Genomic DNA, 20,159 nt, shown 5'->3' on the forward strand with positions numbered 1-20,159 from the left:
TTTTTGCAATAAATATTTTACCTTCCAACAGTCACAATGGCCCTGGGATGGGGAAAAGTGTGTATGTCCCCTTGAGATGAAGGATGGCATGATATGAGTGTTAGGTCACTGACTCTTGAATAGAAGAAATAAAAGAAAGTGTTTCCTTCTCAGAAGTGTGGGAAGGGGAGAGAGGGAGAGAGAGAGAGAGAGAGAAAGAGAGAGACAGGAGAAAATCAGTTAGATGTGTGTGTCCTGATATCATCTTCTGAAAAATTCTGTAAGTAGTGGTATTAGATGGATGGGAAAGCTGGGTATAGAGGTGGCATGTGCAACAACACTGGGGCCATTATGACAGTTGGCAGACGAAAGATTTTTTGCAGCTTGTGAAGACACATCACTCAGAGTGGATAGGGAGAGAACAGACCTATGTCTGTACTCCTGAACCTTCCTCAGTTCCCATTTGCTTTAGAAGAGATCAAGAATATCTCACCAGCAATATGGAAGTGTGCAGAAGGCAGTTGCATGTTTGTTGCTGAGCACACCAGAGTCGCTCTAATGGGGATGAAGGGATATTGGGGCACGTTGGTCTACAAAGTGGGGTGTGCACACACACATGAGGTGGGTAAGAAGAGCTATTGAGGTGTCAAAAGGAAACATTAGAAATTCTAAGCATATAAAAATGAAAAAAAAATTTAATTAAAAAAATCACATCTTTTCCCATTTCTAATTTTATTGCATGTTTTATGATGATTATTGCATACTAATACAGTGTCAACAGTATGTAATTTGTAAATTAATATACATATATTGGAGATATGTGCTCAAAATCTTTTATTACTGGTGCATGTATTAGATTCTCAGGCTACTGTAACAAATGACCACAAACTGGGTGGTGAGAACATCAGGAATGTATTTTCTCACATTTCTGGAGGCTAGACATCTGAAGCAAGGTATTGGCAGGGCCGAGCTCCCTCTGAGGCCTCCAGGGCAGGATCCCTCCTTGCCTCTTTCTAGCCTCTGGTGGTTGCAGCAATCCTTGGTGTTCCTTGGCTTGTAGACATTTCACTCCAATCTCTGCCTTCCTCTTCGCATGGTATATTCCTCCATGTGAGTCTGTGTCTCCATGTGTTCTCTATTTTTTATGAAGACAACAGTCATACTGGATTTAGGGTCCACCCTAATCCAGTATGGCCTTGCCTTAACTAATTACATGTGCAAAGACCTTATTTCCAAATAGAGTCACATTCTGAGGTTTCAGGTAGACATAAATCTTTGGGGGCACACTATTCATCCGAGTGCAGTGTGAAATGAAAAATGATTAGAGACAATTGTTGTGGTAAATATTACACTAGGCACCCTCATTGGAGTCAGCTTTGAGTTGCAACCAAATCTCAGGGGGACCCATAAGTCTAGCAAGAGAACAGTCCAATAAGGAAACAGTATTCACACTGCATAGGCACATAAGCAGAATCCAAAAACAGCACTCAGACTGTGGGCAACTCTGTACTGCCACCATGATATAGCTTAAGCGGAATCCTTTCCACCAATCCTCAGACATAATTTTATAGAGGAGAAGGAGAAATAAGTAGAACTTAGTCTTGACTCAATAAGTGCCTGAAATGAAGCGGCCAAATTGGAAGAGCCTGAAGAATCTTTAATCATGAAATGTAAGTGGTCATCCCCTGTCCGCCATTAGTACCCATTAGAGTGTGTACTGGAAAAGCAGGATTAGTTGTGGAAAACAAAGAAGGCATTTTGTCTTTGCACAACAGAGCCTACTGTACTAAATTTTGAGATTCTGTTAACAGATAGTCTGTGAAAATGGGCCTCTCTCTCAATTTATGGTGTTTATATCCCTCTAGTGGTTTCAGACTTCACCTAAAAACTGGCATCTCCCATATTATATGCATTTTGAACTAGCTTGCAGATAATGGAGGGCAGTGCTATTTAATATTTAAGAGCAAAGTACATAGCTTGGACTTGGAGAGACTTGGTTTAAAATCCTTGTTCTGCCATTTAATAGGGACCTTGCATGTCCCTGCACAAGCTACCTAACCTCTCTGAATCCCAGTTATCTGATCTGGAAAATGGGGGATTATAAACCCTATCACATAGGGTTGTCGTGAGGGTGAAATTATATAATACAAATATAAATACATGCCCAGAACATAATAGGTTCTTAATGTAAGCTATGGCTATGGATTACATTCCTTTCTCATTCAGGAATCTGCCCCAGGATCAGGGGGTGAATCCTGTACCACCTTCAGGGCATCCCAGCAACTTTCCTGGCTGTGCTACTGCACAATTTACCCTTAGCGTAATGTTTTGTCACACGTGCCCCCTAAGCTTTAGTGGTCTTCTTATTTTAAAATAATACCGTATCCTTTATTTAAAGATGAGTGAGGCAATATCCTGCTACCGGCTGATTTCCTTGTGGCAGCACCTCACTAACTTGAAAGTGTGTATCATCACTGTCACTGACATCTTTTTCACTAGATGCTCAAAAAGATCCATTCACTCACATATCTAATATTTTTGACTGTTTAATATGCACGAGGTACCGTTCTAGGAACCTGGGATACAGCAGTGAACTAAGCAAACAAACAAACAAAATCTTGATCCTATAGAGCTAGCATCCTAGTAAAATAATGATGAGAGGATTGACCCATGGATGGACCCTCTGGCCATAGACTCTGCTGTGATTTCCAGAGAAATCAGACAGGACAGACAAGCTTTTTTCCCCACCTTAGTGGGAATGTGACCAGGTTCATAGTACACTTTCTTATCTATTTTTATATTTAGCAATGATAAGAATCATAATATCTGCTTAGTCCCCCTTGCACTTTACAGAGCAGTTGTACACACTGAACCTCATTTACTGTACCTCATCTTGTTGAGTAGGTATTACCTTGGTTACATCCACTTTACAGTTGATGCAGTTGATGATGTTGAGACTCAGAGAAGTGAAAGGCTTTGTCCACTGTCACACAGCCCAGTGAAAGTGAGGAAGCCAGTCCTTCTGATTCCAAATCCCATTCTTGTAAGTAGTACAAACTGCCCCAACCCATAAGGATTGAGAAAGTGGATGATCATAAACCGGAGTGTGCAGGGCAAAGTGGGTGTGTGTGTTTTCACCAAAAGAGAATGTTTATCAAGAGATGAAAGACAACTGCCTTAGTGCAATTAGTGATGTTTCTGCAGCCCTGTGGGCTTCTACCCGCAGCCAAGCAAGTAGTACCAAACCGACGGCCTGCCGGTTGACTCGCATGTCCTCCCTTCCCAAGCACCACAGTGTCTGACCCACCTGAGTCTTACTCTCACTGTACAGAGATCTCAGTGGCAGCAAGGTGCCCACTCTTGATCACGTGGGACAGGAAAAGATAGCCATTTCCTACCCATATACTTACTAAGAGATGAGCACCCTCTATAGTCTTCCGGAGCTGGAGTGGGATTAGGGGTAGATATGGAGAAGGAGCTCAGCTGGCACAGCCAGTCCAGGCTTGACTTCTCTGCCTTAGGAGGGAGACACGACAGGCCAGAAGCTGGGTTTACTACCACCATTGGGGTCCAAAAGCCGCTAACATGACTTCTGTCTAGTGATTCCTCCTTCCAATAAAGCAGTACACAGTGGGGTGCAGTGAAAGCGGATAGCTACCTGGGGTGGTAAAAATGATGCATCCCACCACTTCCCCCATTGCTTTTCCATCCCCACTTCGGTGCCAACTGCACTTATGGAACTGTGTTCAGCCTACATGTGGAAACACGGATGCCGATATGGATAGACTGTGGGCTACGTTGAGGAAAACTCTAGCATAGAGGTCTAACTGGGTCCCTGCTGTAGGTACAGCTTCTTCCACTCTCCTGGCATGTCCAGTTCTGACAATTTTCTTAAAACTGATAATTCAGAGGCATTTTTTTTCAAAATCTACTTCCTGGTTTTATTCCCATACAATCTCTTCACTGATCCACACACTTCTTGCCAGAACTAGAGAGCCACACGGGTCCTGATTAGAAACGTGGCTGAAGAATATTGGGCTGATGGTTTTCCTGGTGCTTGGGACTTAGGGTCTAGCCTAGACGGCCTCACTCCCAGTTGCTGGAGTTCTGAACCCTACCCTATGGGAATCTTCCGAGAGAGGGCAGAGGGCTTTGGGGGCATCAGCTACACGGTGAGGGGAAGGAGGAACCATTTCTCCTCCACAGGCAGTATGAGCTAGATGACCAGGGCCCTGTGTTGAGGCCCTCTGCTGCTGACAATCTTCAGAAGTTTTCACTCGATGGGTTTCTTAGTTATAGGTCCCAAGCCTCATATCAAAGGTCAGCATGCCATGGACTGAGGTTTTCTCGGGGACTCAGTCTGATTTTATGGAGCTGGAGGGAGGAAGGGGCTGCCGGGAGACCTCTTGGGGGTTCTGAGGAAATCTTCACTGTGTTGGCGGCTCCGGGTCACAGGGTAGGATTCTCCGGCCTTCCCTCGTCACACTTCTTTTTCCTTCCAGATAACTGTCTGCTACTTTGCACGATGATCTCCCATTCCTTGTCCTGACATGTAAGCTGCTTGTACTCATTCAGCACTCCCTGCACACGTGCACTCTGTCTTCTTTCAGGGGGTGGGATTCTTGAGACTAGTGTTTGGAGAGAACAGCAGATATACCTGTTTTCTTTTCACAGTTACATTCCTAGAGGGTCATGCCAGAGGGGAGGGAGGCCTCACAGCAGGGAGAGGAAGAAAGCAGCAAACAATGAACAGAAGGAGCTGAGAAACAAGCTGCCATGTCTCTGGCCTTTGGAGCTATCCAGGCTGGATACCAGGAACCGGGTTCTTCTGTGACCCAGGGCTCCAGAGAGGCTGTAAGTGCCACCTCCTCACAGTAATGGCTGCTCAGGACCTGGAACCGTGTTGCCCACCCTCAACTTTCCCACCTTAACATTTTTGTGGATGATGATGATGATGATGGTGATGATGATGTGTGTGTGTGCGTGTGTGTGTGTGTGAAAGAGAAAGAGAGAGAGAGAGAGAGAAAGCCTGTCAGATCACTAGCTTCACATCTATGTACTCTAGGCCTGGGGAGACTGAAGAACCAGAGGCTTAGAAATGCATCGTTAACCTTCCTTCTTTCTCAAAATTTGGGTAGTTTTGGTAGACATAACTTGCTTCTCCTTCTCATGTGTGTGTGTTTGTGTGTATGCGTGCGCCCACATGTGTGTGTGTGTGTTTGTCTTAGTGAGTATACCTTTTTTGTAATGTGGGTTATTTGCTAGGTATCTGTGCATGTGTACATTTCTGGGTGCCGCATCCCCCGCAAAGATTTTCTCTCTCTTTTTGTGGATATATGTATGCGGGGTGGTGGTGGTGGGGACGTGTGACTACAAGGTGCTTACATATTTTTAGATATACTTGCGGGTGTCGCAGTGTATGTGGTGTGTTTCTGGGCTGTACATATGGTGAGTGGGCCAAGTGTACCAGTGTGTACACCTGGGTGTGTGTTTGCCTGCCTGGGAATGTAAGCCTGTAAACACACTCTCAGAAGTGAAGATTGGGCTGACGTCCCATCTGGGAGAGTCTTGACATGTGTGAGGTGGCTGGCTGTGGGTATGAGGGGATGCATGTACACTTTTGGGGAGCAGTTGATGTCCTTATCTATGACTTGAGAGGCAAGGAGGAGTTGTCACCTGCTGGGGAGAAGAGACACTTACTTGATCACTATTGGGGCCCAGAACATGCCTGTCAGAACTTGGTCAATGAGCAGAGAATGAGAGCTGGGCCTGCTGAAACAGGAAGAGATAACAGAGAGGTCAGGAGGGCCAGATGAGCATGTAAAAATAGGAGTAGTCAGACAGGCTTCCAGTACTGGGAACACAGAGCAACCGTGTCAGGAGCAGATTTGAGGGTACTAGAACAGTCCATGGTATGCCGGCTTCTGTAGAGCTGCCTTGGGGACTGGGGTAAGAGGGGCAGCCCATATGAAAGACTAGACATGGGCTGTGGACAATAGGAAGATATGCTGAAGCCAAGGTGCAGAGGAACATGGTGGGAGGGTGAGCCCTAACAGAGAGCAGAAAAGGAAACAGTTTCTGAGGAAAAGGAGACCCCCTGATAGGCTCTGCTGTGCTGCCACCTTCCACTTACCTCAACCCGAGGGTCAAACTTTCATGGACTAGCCCAAGCCAAGCCCTGGGGTCTGTGCCACTGAGAGGTCCTCCAGCCTATGGTGATATGTGCATCGACTTTGATGATCAGCCTTGAGACAAAGAGTAGTTCTATCTATCTGACGTTTGTAGGGTCTTATTTTGCTTGTTGTTTCATCTTTCCTTTTGCCCCTTAGTACCATCCTTTGAGGCAAATAATAATTTTGTCCCATATGAACTGAGGAGCAAGGTGATTCTTCCACAACAAGGGTGAGGAGACCAGAGTTCAGGAATAGCCAGAGTCTCTGAACTGCCCCAGGTGCACACAGTGAGGGGCAGCTGTGATAAATGTTCTCTCCCCAACTAGGTAGTTCCTCTTCAGCAATGCATTAATATGTGTATGCATGAGAATACAAGTGTGTGTGTGTGTGTGTGTGTGTGTGTGTGTGTGTGTGTGTGTGTGTGTGTGTGTGCTATAAACTGCCCAGATGAGGGTTTTAGAGCTTCCAGCTGCCTGGTGCATTGTCTTGGAGATTGGGGACTTGTTTGCAGATAACCTTGATTAGAGGGAAGGAAGTGAGGGGGACTATTATCCTGAGAGGGGCGGTGTGGGTTTGGCAGAACTGGTTCAGAGTCCACGTTCAAGTACGGGGTTGGGGATCAGGCCATGCCACGCACCTCTGCACAGAATGTAGCTTGGCCCTGGCACTTGGATCCTGGCAACTGTGTGAACTGCTGAGGACAATATCAACATCACAAGGATCATCATCTTACTTGGAGGCTGCACTGAAGTTCTCTCAGTGGACTTCAAGATTGCTCATTGGAGACTATAGTGAATAGATAGGTCTTGATAGCATTTTGTGTCACCCTTTCGAGACTCCCAGACACAACTGTGGGAATCTTTGCCAAGGCAGCTGATGAGGTCACCAGTGATAATAGACGGGGATCTGAGTCACAGTACTTGTTTGTATGGATAACGGAAAACTGGTGTCAATGTTTGTGCGTGTGTGTGTGTGTGTGTGTGTATGTGTGTGTGTGTGTGTAGCATTAAGAATGAATACCTATATATAGTTGTTATTATAATTTTTATCATATTCACTATCATCATTATCACCTTCCTGACTATGCACTGAAAGTATACACACAAATGTTAGCACAGGTAAACTCTGGATGCTGGGATTAAGGCTAAATATTTCCCGAGGTCTTTACACTTTCAGGGCTTGCAGAAATGTGTGCAACGAGCATGAAGCTTTCCCACAGTCATAAAATACAAAAAGCTACAAAGTAAGTTTGATCTTTCCTTAACTGTTAAGGCCCAGGGGAAGTCTTGACCACTGTGATTCTTCATTTTGAACTCCTGTACTGTTTTTTGTGCACACAATGCTCTTGACACTTCCATGAGCAATTGAATCATTTGGTATTTTGGTAGTAAGGATAGTAGTAGTAAGGTACCTTCAGGTAGTAGTACCTTCAGGTAGTAAGGATATTCTAAGAGTCAAGGAGAGGGCAGTTCTGTGGTTTTGGGATGTCTGTTCCACTTGGAGCTGGACCAGCCTTCAGAATAGGGGTCTGTTTTAAGCAAGTCAAGATCACAGGGGTTCTGCCACTCAGCCTCAGACTCAGAACAGAGCTCCATCGCTGAAGTAGCAGCGTCATACAGGAAACAGGCTGATGCTCTGACATACAGACTGTGGCTATTGTGTGGTCATTTGAAGCAGCGGTGGTTCAGTGGGAAGGCTTGTTACCAGTGTAGGGGGCAGCAAGAGTAATTCCACACTGAGACTTGCCAGCAGGTCTGAGCCTATGGTTATCAGACTGTCTTGAGAATCAGACTGTTTGGGCTCAAAAATTTACTCCTCCAATTGTTTGCTAAGTGCCCTTGGCCAGTCCACCTGACCAACGTGTGTAGCACATCTCTAACTTGTAAAATAGGGATCACGATATAACCTCCATCACTGAGTTGTTTGGAGTATTAAAAGTTACTAAGGTGCTCTGAAGTGCACCTGGCACATAATAGATGCTCAACACACAGGGAGGTTCAACAAATAAGGCAGGTGCCTGACCTCAGCTAGAAGAGTTCAGGGCAGCCAGAAAGCCTCGCTGACCTCCACCGCATCCAGTAACGATATGATTTGCAACTCCTTGTGCATGCTCTAGCCCTCCTCTTTATGCAAGGGCCACATAACCTCCTGTATTCTCAAAGTTACTGCTCCAACAAATCTCTCTGCCTTCCCTGTGCTGTTGATTTCACTCCTCTCCGCTGTGTACTTCCCCATCAGCACAATGCTATTTCTGCCATCTGAAGTAAATCTTCTCATGACTCCCTCTTCCTCCCCCTGATGCTGCCCAATTTCTTTGCTCCCCTTTGCAGCAAAACTCCTTTTAAGACTTGTCTGTACTCACTGACTCCCCCACCTTCCATTCTCTTAAGCCTGTCCAAAGCAGGCTTTATCATCCACTTCTCCAATGAAGCTGCCCTCATCAAGGTCACCAGGGACCTCTGAATTGCTAATTCCAGTGCTCAGTTCTCACTCCTCTTATTTCACCTGGCATCAGCACTAGCGTAGTTGACCACTGGCTCTCCCTTGATACACTTTGCTTCACATGGCTCCCAAGACACTACACCCTCGGTCTATTGCGCTGCTGGCTACTTCTCACTCAGTCTCCTCAACTGGTGCCTCCTCACCTCCTCTTCTCCTTGATCCCTTTATGCTGCAGGTCTCTGTCCATGACCTTCTTCTCTTCTCTACGTACACACACTCCTTAGCCAATCTCAAATAGTCTCATGGCCTTCTAATGCCATCTCTACATCTTAGGCACAACCTTTCAGACACATTCCTGACTTCTGTGCAACTGAATTCTGAACAACTGCCTACTCAACTCATATGAGTGTCAAAGAGACATCTTAATTCAATATGTCCGGAACTGAATACTTGATACCCTCCCTCACCTATAAAACCTGTTGCAACAAGAGTATTCCCCTTATCCGTTGGCAGCTATCCCACTCTACTAGTCGCTTGGGCAAAAAAATCTGGAGTCAGGCTTGACTCCTCTCTGACACTCCATATCTAAACCATCAGGAATTCTGTTAGGTCAACCACAAAGTGTATCCAGAAACTGAGCAGTTTGCATCATATCTGCTGTTACCAGGATGATCCAAACACCATCACCATCTCTAGCCTGACTTACAGCAATAGCTTCCTACCTGGTCTTCCTGCTCCCACCCTTGTTTGTTTTCTCTGTATTCTCAACATAGTAAGTAATCAAAGTGATCCTTTCAGAAGGTAATTCAGATTGTGCTACTCCTCTGCTCAATCCCTTACTGCCTCCCTCCTCCCACCCCCCTCACATTAACTGCAAACAAGAGCCTAGTTCCTTACAATGACCTACTAGGCCTTACATAATGTGGGATTCTGTTCATCTCTCTGACCTTATCTCCAGTTCTTGTCCTTTTTGCTCACTCCACGCCAGCCGCACTGGCCTCTCCATCCTTCTCCAGATGTGCTAGAGGCTCCCAGGCCTTTGAGCCTTTGCACTGACTGGTCCTTCTGCCTGAACAATGCTTTCTTGATATATCAGCAAGGCGAACCCCCTCACCTTCTTCATTTCTTTGGTCAACTGTCACCTCCCCAGTGAGGACCACCCTGCCCACCCATTAGTATTGAATTTAGTACTCCCTTTCTTTCTTGGCATTTCCCATCTGCCTTACCCTGTTCTGGTCAGCTTACCACTGCCCCTTCCCCCACCAACCAGAGCACTTATCACCTTCTAGGTCCAGTATAATTTGTTATTTAAAAGGTTTACCTTCTACCTTCTGTTTTTGTACAAGAGAACTCGTGATTTGTTCATATATGTTTCCCAGGTGACTGGCACAAGTAGACCTTTGTAAATACGTGTAGAGTGAGTGAATGGATGAATTATTAGATAATCACAGCATCCAAAATAACGTAGGCCCAGCTATTTTTGAGACTTCACAGGCCGAAAATGAATCAAGGGGTCCTTGATCAGAGTTACAGGAGAGATTTCAGGCACTTCTCATGTGTTGCCCATTTTGAGAGAACATTTGCAAGGGTGTCGTTTGTCACAGGAACTGAGGCAGAAGTTGACCAGTCAAGAAGTGGGCCTGGGCTTCCCTGGTGGCGCAGTGGTTGAGAGTCCGCCTGCCAATGCAGGGGATACGGGTTCGTGCCCTGGTCCGGGAAGATCCCACATGCCGCGGAGCGGCTGGGCCCGTGAGCCATGGCCGCTGAGCCTGTGCTTCCGGAGCCTGTGCTCCGCAACGGGAGGAGAGGCCACAACAGTGAGAGGCCCGCGTACCGCAAAGAAGTGGGTCTGATTTTCAGCAGCTGTTGGTGGGCTCTCCCTTCCCCTCCAAGTCACCCTGTGTGAGCTTTATGCCTGTTAGGTGATGGGTACAAGCCAAGAGTCCACTTTTCCTCCCAAAACCTGTTCTCCAAGCTCTGGATTGCTCCGGAGTTATTCTTCTTATATAGCTTTGGCTGAGCTGAGACTCTCCTTTGTGCAAGGGTCCTCACACAGATTTTCAAAGAAATTCCATTAGCTCTTTGAGGTTTAACTGTTTCATGACTCGCAAGCCCTGGAGGAGCCTTTAAACCAGTCTCAGTACATCGTCATACCAATCACCTTTCTCCACCGCCACCACGAATTCAAAATCATTTCCTTCAGAAAGTTGGAATTCTATGCTTCTGCCAAAGGAAGGAGACAGAGGGATCCTGACTGCTTCCCATCTCACGGGGGTGAATGTGAGCCCAGGCAGAATCCACACCTGCCTTTCACCATGACCGTGGTCTGCTGTGCACCTGGCCGATGAGGCCAGTGCCACAACACTGGGCCCAAGGAGGACACCCTTCAGCCTTTTTGCATGGGCAGATACTCACTGCTTGCTGCCTGTGTCCTACCCCAAGAACTCTATTCTGCTCAAGTTAAGAAGTCCTCCTGGGCCATTTTGCCTTCCGGGTTGGAAACATCATCAATGAGCAATGTTGCAGGCCCAGAAAGGTTGCTGTTTGGTTGGTCCACTGTGCAACAGCCAGGACCTAGGATTTGAAGATCGATGGAGTGCTCAGGGTGGTGAACTTTATGAGCAACGTGTTGTGATGGGGAAGACACTCTTGTTTTGGAAGAAAATTGTCATTCTACAGATAGCAATGCCTCAAGGATGCCTGGCAATTGGGGCTGCAACAAATGAGAATAAACGGACGCCCACAGCTGCTTAATGGCTTCTTAATCCTACTTTCCCACACCTCCTCATCCCCTCCAGCATGCTCCTTCTCACTTTTACCCTGGGTTGTGGTCAAGTTTGAAGACAAAAGACTTCCCCAAGGCTGGGTGGAGCCCCAGGTGTCCTGGTGATGATGCAGTCTGCCTGTCGTTTTCATGTAACAGTATGGGCTTTAGACTTGGCCCACCCTGGGTCATTTCCAGAGCAGTTACTGACCAACCAGGTAACCCCAGCAACTTGCTTCTGGTACCTGACCCTGAGTTTCTTCCTCTGTAAACTTGCCCTAGTGGCTCCTACCTTGCCAGACCGTTGTGAAAGTTAGAGACATGTATGAAAACAGCAGTCAAAGTGCCTGGCACAATTTAGGCACTCAGGAAATGGCAGCTGCCCCTCTTGCTATGCATTGAGGACGTTTGGGCTCTCTACCCCTGAGTTCCCTAAACAGCTGGAGTTTTCTAGAACCCAGAAACACAATCCACTTCAGTGGCATCTTGGCAACTAAAAGTGCAGCTTTTCCACTCACTTTGTGGAGACTCTGCTGGGGTGGGGCCAGCTTAGGTTGCTGATTTACAAAGCAAGAGGCTCTCAGCTTGTGTCCTATCTGGATACTGCTCAAAGCTGAAAGAATTCATGTAACTGAAACAATGAGTAGTATCTTTTGCCCACCACCTTCTAGAAGCCCCTTTCCCTGCCTGTCCCTCAGCCCTGTCATTCATTTCACAGCCACCGGAAATCCCGCCCTTGTTCAGTGGTCCCCTAAGCAAATGAAGATTAACTCTTTGCAGTACCAAGGTAGTGCGTTGGGGTGGGGAGGGGTGGGAGACACACTGAACTTCCAGGCCAAGGGGGGAATGAGCCTGGGCCATTGGTTGCTCCCTTGCTGGGCTGGGGAAAGTCACCCAGTCCTTGGCACATCCCTGGGGAACCTCCTGCCTGAAGCCTTCAGGATTCCAGCAGTCATCTCTTTTACAGTGCAGCTTGCAGTATACTCCCACTCTTCTCTCCCTTTATCCTGGGCACTGCTGATTCCCTGACTGAATTCAGCTTCTTGGCCCATACTTGCAAATAGCCATTTTAGACAACTGGATGATTATTCCCCACCAGAGCCAAAGAAAACCTGGATTCAGACAGGGTTTGGAAGGACATTATTTCTTTCCCTGAGCTAGCTGGCACTTCCTGCAAAACGAGGGGGAGGGGATGGTGGTGGTGGTGGTGGTGGTAATCTTATTGACCTGACAGAAATAATGTGTGGCAAGCCCCCAGTACAGAGATGCTCAACAAATCTTTGCTCTGCAGGTTCTCCCACTTACTAGTTAACTAACCTGGAGGTGACTGACTTCTATAAGCCCCTTCCTGTAAAAGGGGGAGGGGTTAAAGTCAGCCTTGTTCCCAAAAGGATTTGAGGCTGCAGTTGGGGTTACTGAGAACTGTCCCACTGACTTCACATGTTTCTTTTGAAGATAGAGACCTTGTGAGTACACTGGCAGGCAGAGAAGGACAGCAGGGTGACCTATAGGGAAACACTCTGGATTTGCTGGGAATGGACATGGGGTCTTGTCTAGGATCTGTCACTTGCCACCCCGGTGGCTCTAGACCAGAAAGTCACTCAGTAATCTGAACCTCAGATTCATACCTTGTCTACCTCTGGAGCGGGTATCGACAAATATGGCTCCTCCAGGGCCAGAAACATGCCTTCTGATCTTCCATAGCCTCAGTGTCTGTCACACTGCCTGAATCATAGAGGCTCCCACTATTTTCTTGTTTGCTGAATGAATTTGGAGCCGCTGAGGGGTCATGCTTCCCACTTTTGTTTGAAGCCTCCTTTGCCTGCAGGGTGATGTCTATGGGTCCCTGGGCCTTTGCCAGAAAGTCATTTGCTAGCTTACCCTGGCCCCAGTGACTTTGCCTGGCACACAGGTGGAAGCAGGGTAAGACTGCCTGGGGACAAAGAAAGAAGGAGCCCTGGCCACTCTTTTGTGTGTGACAGCTGAGACCCAGGAGGCTAGATGAGGCACCTTCCCTTGGTGATCCCTATTAGGGGACTTTTAGTTCTTACAGTGTTTAGCTCTCGAGATAAGTGTGGTTGGCTTTGGGGGTGGCCAACCTTCTAATGCGTGTTCTCTGCCTGTAGCCGATTTGAATATGAGGGATGACTCCCACCTCTCCAGATGTGCCACAGGGCAAGGTAGAGGATTCAGAAGCCCCTGGTGATAGAATGGATGGGAAGAGCATTGAGCTCCTTGGTACAATGAGGAAAGAAAGTGTAAAAGTTCCTGGAGGTGGGAAGAAACCTGATACCACAAGACTTCATACACCATGGGCCACCATGCCAGGTAGCCCTCTGGACTTAAATACACTGGCTGAAGGAGAGTGTCAAAGTGCTAATTCTGCCCTACCTGCCCCCCACCCCCTACCCTGATACATAACACACTTTAAAGCAATTTGTGCACCCTAACAAGACAGTTCTTGAGAGAGGTGCCAGTTTACCTTTCAGAGATACCACAGGTCAACTCCTCTCTCTGGTTCATCCAGGAGGCTCTGCTTTTATGGAACCTTTTTCTTTTCATTATTCCGGGATTATCGTTATTATTAACCACTTTTGTTCTCATTAAAAATAGTTGTAACTCCCGCCCTTTGAGACTCTAGCTCCTGTTCCCCTCTTCCCCACCTCATTTCTTTTTCTCCACTTTCCGCTTGACATGACCCTAATACTTCAGTAAAAAAATTGTTTCTTCCCTAATGTCCATGCTGCCTTTAGTGCCTCAAGTTACTCCCTTCCCCATCTCCAATGTTACTTTCAGACCTCAGGTTGTCACTAACCAAGAATTTTCTGACAGTCCCGTCTTTTTAATTTCTGTAGTACCCTACAATGTCCTTTTGCCTGCAACCACCCCTCTCCCCGTCCTCCTCTCAAGCTAATTTAAGTGCATTTTCTATTTCCACAGCACCCTGTGATGTTCCCTTCCCTTTGCCAATGCCCCATCCTCCAAGCTGGGTCACGTTTCCAAAAAATACCTAATACACACTATTTTCATAGTATGCTCTGATGCCCCTTTCAAATCCCCTCAACCTTATTTAAGCATCTCTTGGATTTTCATAGCACCCTATGATGCCCTCTTTCCTGTCCCACCCTCCAAGACAGGTCACATAAGCTTTTCTACATTTTCATGACACCCCATGCTCACTCCCTATTACAGCATTTACCACACTGCCAGTTTACATATTTGTCTCTCTCACATAATCTAGAACATTCTTTAGAGCTGAGCACTGTGTCTGAGGAGTATCCCCAGAACCTAGATTGGTGCCATACACATAAGTGGTGGTCAGTAAATGGACAAGGTGTCCTTGTCATTAAGCTTTTATTTTTTTCTATATTCTGCAGTAACTAAGCAAAATCAAGGTAGTTGTCAATTTTCTTTACACAACAGCAGACACAAAGGTTTTCAGAATGGCAAGACATAAAAGAATTCTCCCATCCTTCTCTCACATTTTACTGGTTATTTCAAACTTTTAAGAACAGCCTATTTTAGTGATATAAAATATGTATCAGACCACAGAATATGATGCAAAGACTTCATTTTATAACGTTAGCAAAACTGTTATACTAAATATCAATGACGGAAAAAATATATCTTCTTCAATGGTATTTTAAAACATACTATGACCTTAATCAACACTGTACTAAAATGAATAAAATTTACAATATTCAAAGTAAACGTTCTGTTTCTCAAACAATTAGCACTGATCACAAATACCAAATACAGTGCCCCACTCCCCATTACATTCAACTAAGGACCCAGATGATCTATTCCTTGGGGTACCTTTGAAGCTCTTTCCAATCCCCCTCAAGGGTGTGCTGCATATTTCCCTAAGGGGCAGAATAACCCCTAGCACCTGAATTGAGGATAGCCTCAACTTCTGCATCATCATCAGAATCCCAATCGTAATTACATGGCCAGTCCTTGGAGCATCGGTTACGCACCCTTGCCACAAAATGCATGACTTTCAGCTTGCTTGATTCCACGTGTGCTCGAGGTCCCCAGAAGAACTCGTACTCCACAGGACTGCTACGGGGCACCGGCTTATAAATCAGGTACCCTCTGCGCACAAACTCTTCTGTAACGACCTTCTTTGGATCTCCAAAGATGCTGTGCTGCCGGCCAGGCTGCATCCCCAACTTTCCCAGCACTTTCCAGACCAGGGCCTCCTTGGCGCTGTTGCCCATGATGAAGATGAGGGCTAATATAGACATCAGGAGACTTTTCTTGGTGCCTTGAAAATTGCTCCTGGCTACCGAGGGCTTCTGCGCTAGAGCAGTGCTCGAGGCTTCCTCGGGAGTGGTGGGTGCCTCCTCTGGAGTGCTTGGGTCTTCCTCTGGGCCGCTCAGGTCGTCCTCGGGGGTGCTCGGGACCAAAGAGGCGGCCATCGGGGTCTCGGAGGTTTCTGAGGCCTGTATCTTACGATTGTTGCGGTTCTCTTCTGCGGCCCTTGCGTTACGGCGACGCCGACTCTTTCGTCCCCGTGGCATATCTTCTGCTAGGGGCACGGAGCCTATAGCAATCCTAGGGAAAGATAACTGTAACCTCTGCAGAAAAAAGCTATCTCCACTTTAAAAAGTGGCCGCCGCTGAAGCCACCAACGTCAATAGAGTCTTTGTAACAAGCGAGACGTTTTCAGCTACAAAGCTAACACCCACGCAAGCCGACTTGCACTAGCAGCCGCCCCCAGCGCTCGCCTCAGCAGCAAAGCGCAAGAATGCAGGGCTGAATTGACTCCGCCTCACCTGCCACGCAATCCCCAGACTCCAAAAGGAAGTGGGCGGGTCCTACAGGCACACTTCCGCTGTCAGATAGAAGAACGGACAGGCCTAAGCAGGGGTGGGACTAGGGGAGAAATGACGGCTTGGGATTGGCAAGGACAGAAGTAAGTAAAGAAGACATAAAGACGGGGTTCCTGGGCTTCGCTGGTGGCGCAGGGGTTGCGAGTTCGCTTGTCGATGCGGGGGACACGGGTTCATGTCCCGGTCCGCGAAGATCCCACGTCCCACGGAACGGCTGGGCCCGTGAGCCATGGCCGCTGAGTCTGCGCGTCCGGAGCCTGTGCTCCACAACAGAATAAGTCCACAGCGGTGAGAGGCCCGCGTACCACACACACACACACAAAAGTCTAAATATAGGGTTCCTGCATTTTTCAGTCTAGTACAAGATTGGCTGGCGGGTCTTGGGAAAGAGTGTGTCTCTGCTCTATTCCCAGACTGGGGGTGTGTTTGAGACCATGGGGGAGGGACAGGAGTGTATCCTTGGAAGGAATTAGCTGCTCCCAGCTCTCCTTTCCTGTCTTGGCTTACACAGCATATTCATTCACTCGCCTGTTTTCAGAAGGTGGCTCTGTGTATACTGATTAATTCCTGGGCCCGCATAGGACCTAGATAAGATGGCTGTGGCCGAAGTGCTGGGTGATGAGAGGAGATGGGACTGCAAAACCGAACAGTGTGCAAGAGGTGCAGAGCCTTTAAAATGTTATATATTCACTACATTATTAAGCAGGGCACTGACTGGATCAGACTTGCATTTGTACAGCCTCACAGAGGAGCAGACTATTGTCTGGCAGGTCATTTAGGAAGCAATTAGAATAAGAAGCAAGAGGGAATGAAAGTGAGCCTTAAGGTGGTTGCCATGGGGATGGAGAGGCAGAAAGACATTTTAAGGGTGATCACTGACAGGCTTTAGAGACTGATTGGATGGAAGTGGTGAATAGGGAGTGGGTGGTAGAGTGCAGGTTGGCTCCAAAGTTTCTTGGCTCCAGTATACCTGAATACCGGATTTATTTTGCTTCTTTCTTTCATTCTGTAATCCGAATATAATTCATAACATACTCTGAACTTTATCCACTCCAGGTCTTGGCTCACTGTTTCCTCTGTGTGAAATGCCTTTCCTCTAATCTCCAATTACCTAAATTCCAACTCTTTGCTCAGAGGCCTCTTCCTCCCAGCAGCTCTTCTTGGTCGGCACAAAAGGGTAACGAGCCCATTTTTGCTCCCCATTTTTTGCTCTCTATAGCAAGCACTCCATATCTTTCTTACGTCATTCCAAAGATACTATTTTGCACAAGTCACCTCACCTCTCTGAACCTCCATTTCCTCATCTATAGAGTGGAGTTAATTAAAGTACTAGTGGTCTCATAGGGTGGTGAGAATTAAATGAGACAATAAATAAAAAGCATGCATCACACAGAAAGCACAGCCTCTGTCTCTCTAGGTGTTTCAAGCAATGTGTGAGAGCGGCATTTAATAAATAAATGCACATTGAAGGAATACATGAAATGGAAGATTTTGCGCATGTTTTTATCTGAACTTTTTTAAAAGCAAGTGAATGCTTTATACCTGCTTGGCTGGAAGAAGTGAAATGTTTCTTTGACAGGATTTCAGATTGTAATCCCAAAGAGGGAAGGGGTCCTGTCTCTCCCCTGATGTCTCCTAGCCCTTGATAGAGTTGGTGGAATAGGATATGTCTACACCTGGTGAATAAGTTCTGGGGTGGGAAAGTGTGTCCTGTTTAGAAAGCAGAATTGCCAGCTGAATCACCCAACAAGGCCCAGTCCTCTGTACATGTGTAGAAAGGGAATACCTGGTTCTGAGGAACTCAATACAAGCATTGAACTCATGGGAACATGAGTTCTGGCCCAGCCCCTGTCATTTACAAGCTCTTGACCTTGATGAGTTTAACCTAACATCTGTGTCCTGTGATTTATCCTCTAAACAAGCAGAAAAGGCTAATCCCTCTTGCCCTGTATGCCAGGTTTCTTGTGAGACTCTGCAAATCCAATAGCACATACCGGCAACCCTGAGTTAGAGCAGGTTCCTCTGAGTTCAGTTGTTTCTTGTTTGTATGTTTTGTGTTTGCTGTTTGGGAATCTGTGTGACTAGAGGATTGCAAAATCACCCATATTGTTTCCAAAAACTTCTCCTTTCTGATGGGACTTTATGGGAGTGCAATCCAGCAAACTAATTTTCTTCCCAAGGGTTACTATCTAAACTCAAGTTTTCTTTATACCCAGAGCCTACCAAGACCTCCTGTTGGCGAAGCCTCACCATAAACGAACTTGGGGTAGTGTATGCTTGTTGCTGCATTACTTTCTGTCCACCAACCAGCTGACTGAGGAGGGGGTGCCATTTCCCTGTCACTCCATTCATCTTAGTGAACCTTTGCTCCAACCCACAATAAGGACGAGGCAGCTCTGCATAGAACCCGGGAAGATCAGAGCCTATCCTTAAGCAGTGTACAACCTAGGGCTGTGGCTCTCAACAGATTTCCTCAAAGGAGTAATCAGGAACAGGCTTTAGGTTGTGAGCTACTCTCAGTGTTCCCAAAAGCTTAACAGAAATCACATTTATGTAAGACAGGCCACAGAGGTTATTAGTCAAGAAACACAGTGTTTTTAATAGCAAGAATATTGCCAGGCATGATAGTAACAGGAGGAAATCATAAAACCATGCCTTGGGACATTGTGGACCACAGGTCTGTCTAGAGTAAGTAGAACATGACAAAGGAAGGGCAGCTGACTTGTGAGGGCCTGAGAAGTACAAAGAGAGGAGGGAAATTAACATTGCTGTGGTAGGCTATGTGCCTAAACTACCTCCAAACTGGAATCTTTACAACACCCTTCAATCACCAGTGAAGCTAGAGAGAGATTAACTCTCTTGCCCAAGATCATAGTACTGCTGTTGAATGTCAGTATTGGGGCTCACATCTTCAGATTTCTAAGCTCCACCTTCTGCCATCACACACCTCACAGCTGCTCCAACTGAGTGCACATTTGGTGGTGCCAGGAGGCTTAACACGGAAGGGAGTGTTCTTGCTCCCTTGGGATAGGAGCAGAAGGGAAAGAGATGAGAAAAGGGACAGATGTGTAGAAGGGCAAGACAAGGATCCTTACTCACCTTACTAGGTTTTCCATACTTGGCTCTGCCCCTTCCAAGCTGTGTCAAGTCCAGCATGTTATTTAACCTTTCTAAGCCTCAGTTTCTCCATCTGCGAATAAGCATACCATAGTGGTGTTGCGAAGATTAAAGGGAAATATCTCATGCAAGATGAGGTAGGTTGAAAATGTCCCCCAGTTCCCAAAGATGTCCATGCTCCTATCCCCAGAATCTGTGAATAGGCTACCTTATATGGCAAAGGGGAATTTTGCAGGTGTGATTAAGTTCAGGATCTTTAGAGGAGGATTATCCTGGACTATCTGGGTGGGCCCAAGGTAAACAGAGAGTCCCTATAGAAGGGGGACAGTAGAGTTAGATTCAGTGAAAGATGTAAGGATGGAAGCAGAGATCAAAGAGGAGAGAAGATGCTACATTGCTGGCCTTGTAGATGGAGGAAGAGGGTATGAGCCCAGGAAAGTAGGGCACCTCTAGAAGCTGAAGAAGACAAGGAAATGGATTCTCCCCTTGAGCCTCCAGGAGGAACACAGACCCGCAGGCACATTTTAGACTTCTGACCCCCAGAACTGTAAAAGATTAAATTTGATTGCCTTAAGCCACTAAATTCGTGGTAATTTGTTACATCAGCAGAAGGAAACTAATATACAAGTCATATGTGTGCCTCACTCATGGGGAGTGCCTAATGAATAAGAACTGTGACTACCCGTTGAGGTGAATTTATATTATTGTCATATTTTCAGTGAAAGTACTGGGAGGAACCGGGGAGGGATACGAGACTGGGCTGGATACCTTGGCAGCAATTCTTGTGGGTGTTGATGCACCTTGTTCTTCTCTGGGGCTGTCTACTAACCCCCCTATCCCAGGCACTGT

At 46.7% G+C, this 20,159-nt stretch overlaps 1 protein-coding gene across 1 annotated transcript; it reads right to left on the bottom strand.

Annotated features, from left to right (window-relative positions):
* Window positions 1-14,689: 14,689 nt before the first annotated feature.
* MAGEH1 (MAGE family member H1) lies at window positions 14,690-16,196 on the bottom strand. The gene has a single exon (XM_060002963.1). The coding sequence runs from the start codon at window positions 15,879-15,881 to the stop codon at window positions 15,222-15,224; it is 660 nt and encodes a 219-aa protein (XP_059858946.1). The 5' UTR covers window positions 15,882-16,196; the 3' UTR covers window positions 14,690-15,221.
* Window positions 16,197-20,159: the final 3,963 nt, after the last annotated feature.

This window comes from Delphinus delphis, chromosome X, assembly GCF_949987515.2.
Source record: "Delphinus delphis chromosome X, mDelDel1.2, whole genome shotgun sequence".
Lineage (NCBI taxonomy): Eukaryota > Metazoa > Chordata > Mammalia > Artiodactyla > Delphinidae > Delphinus > Delphinus delphis.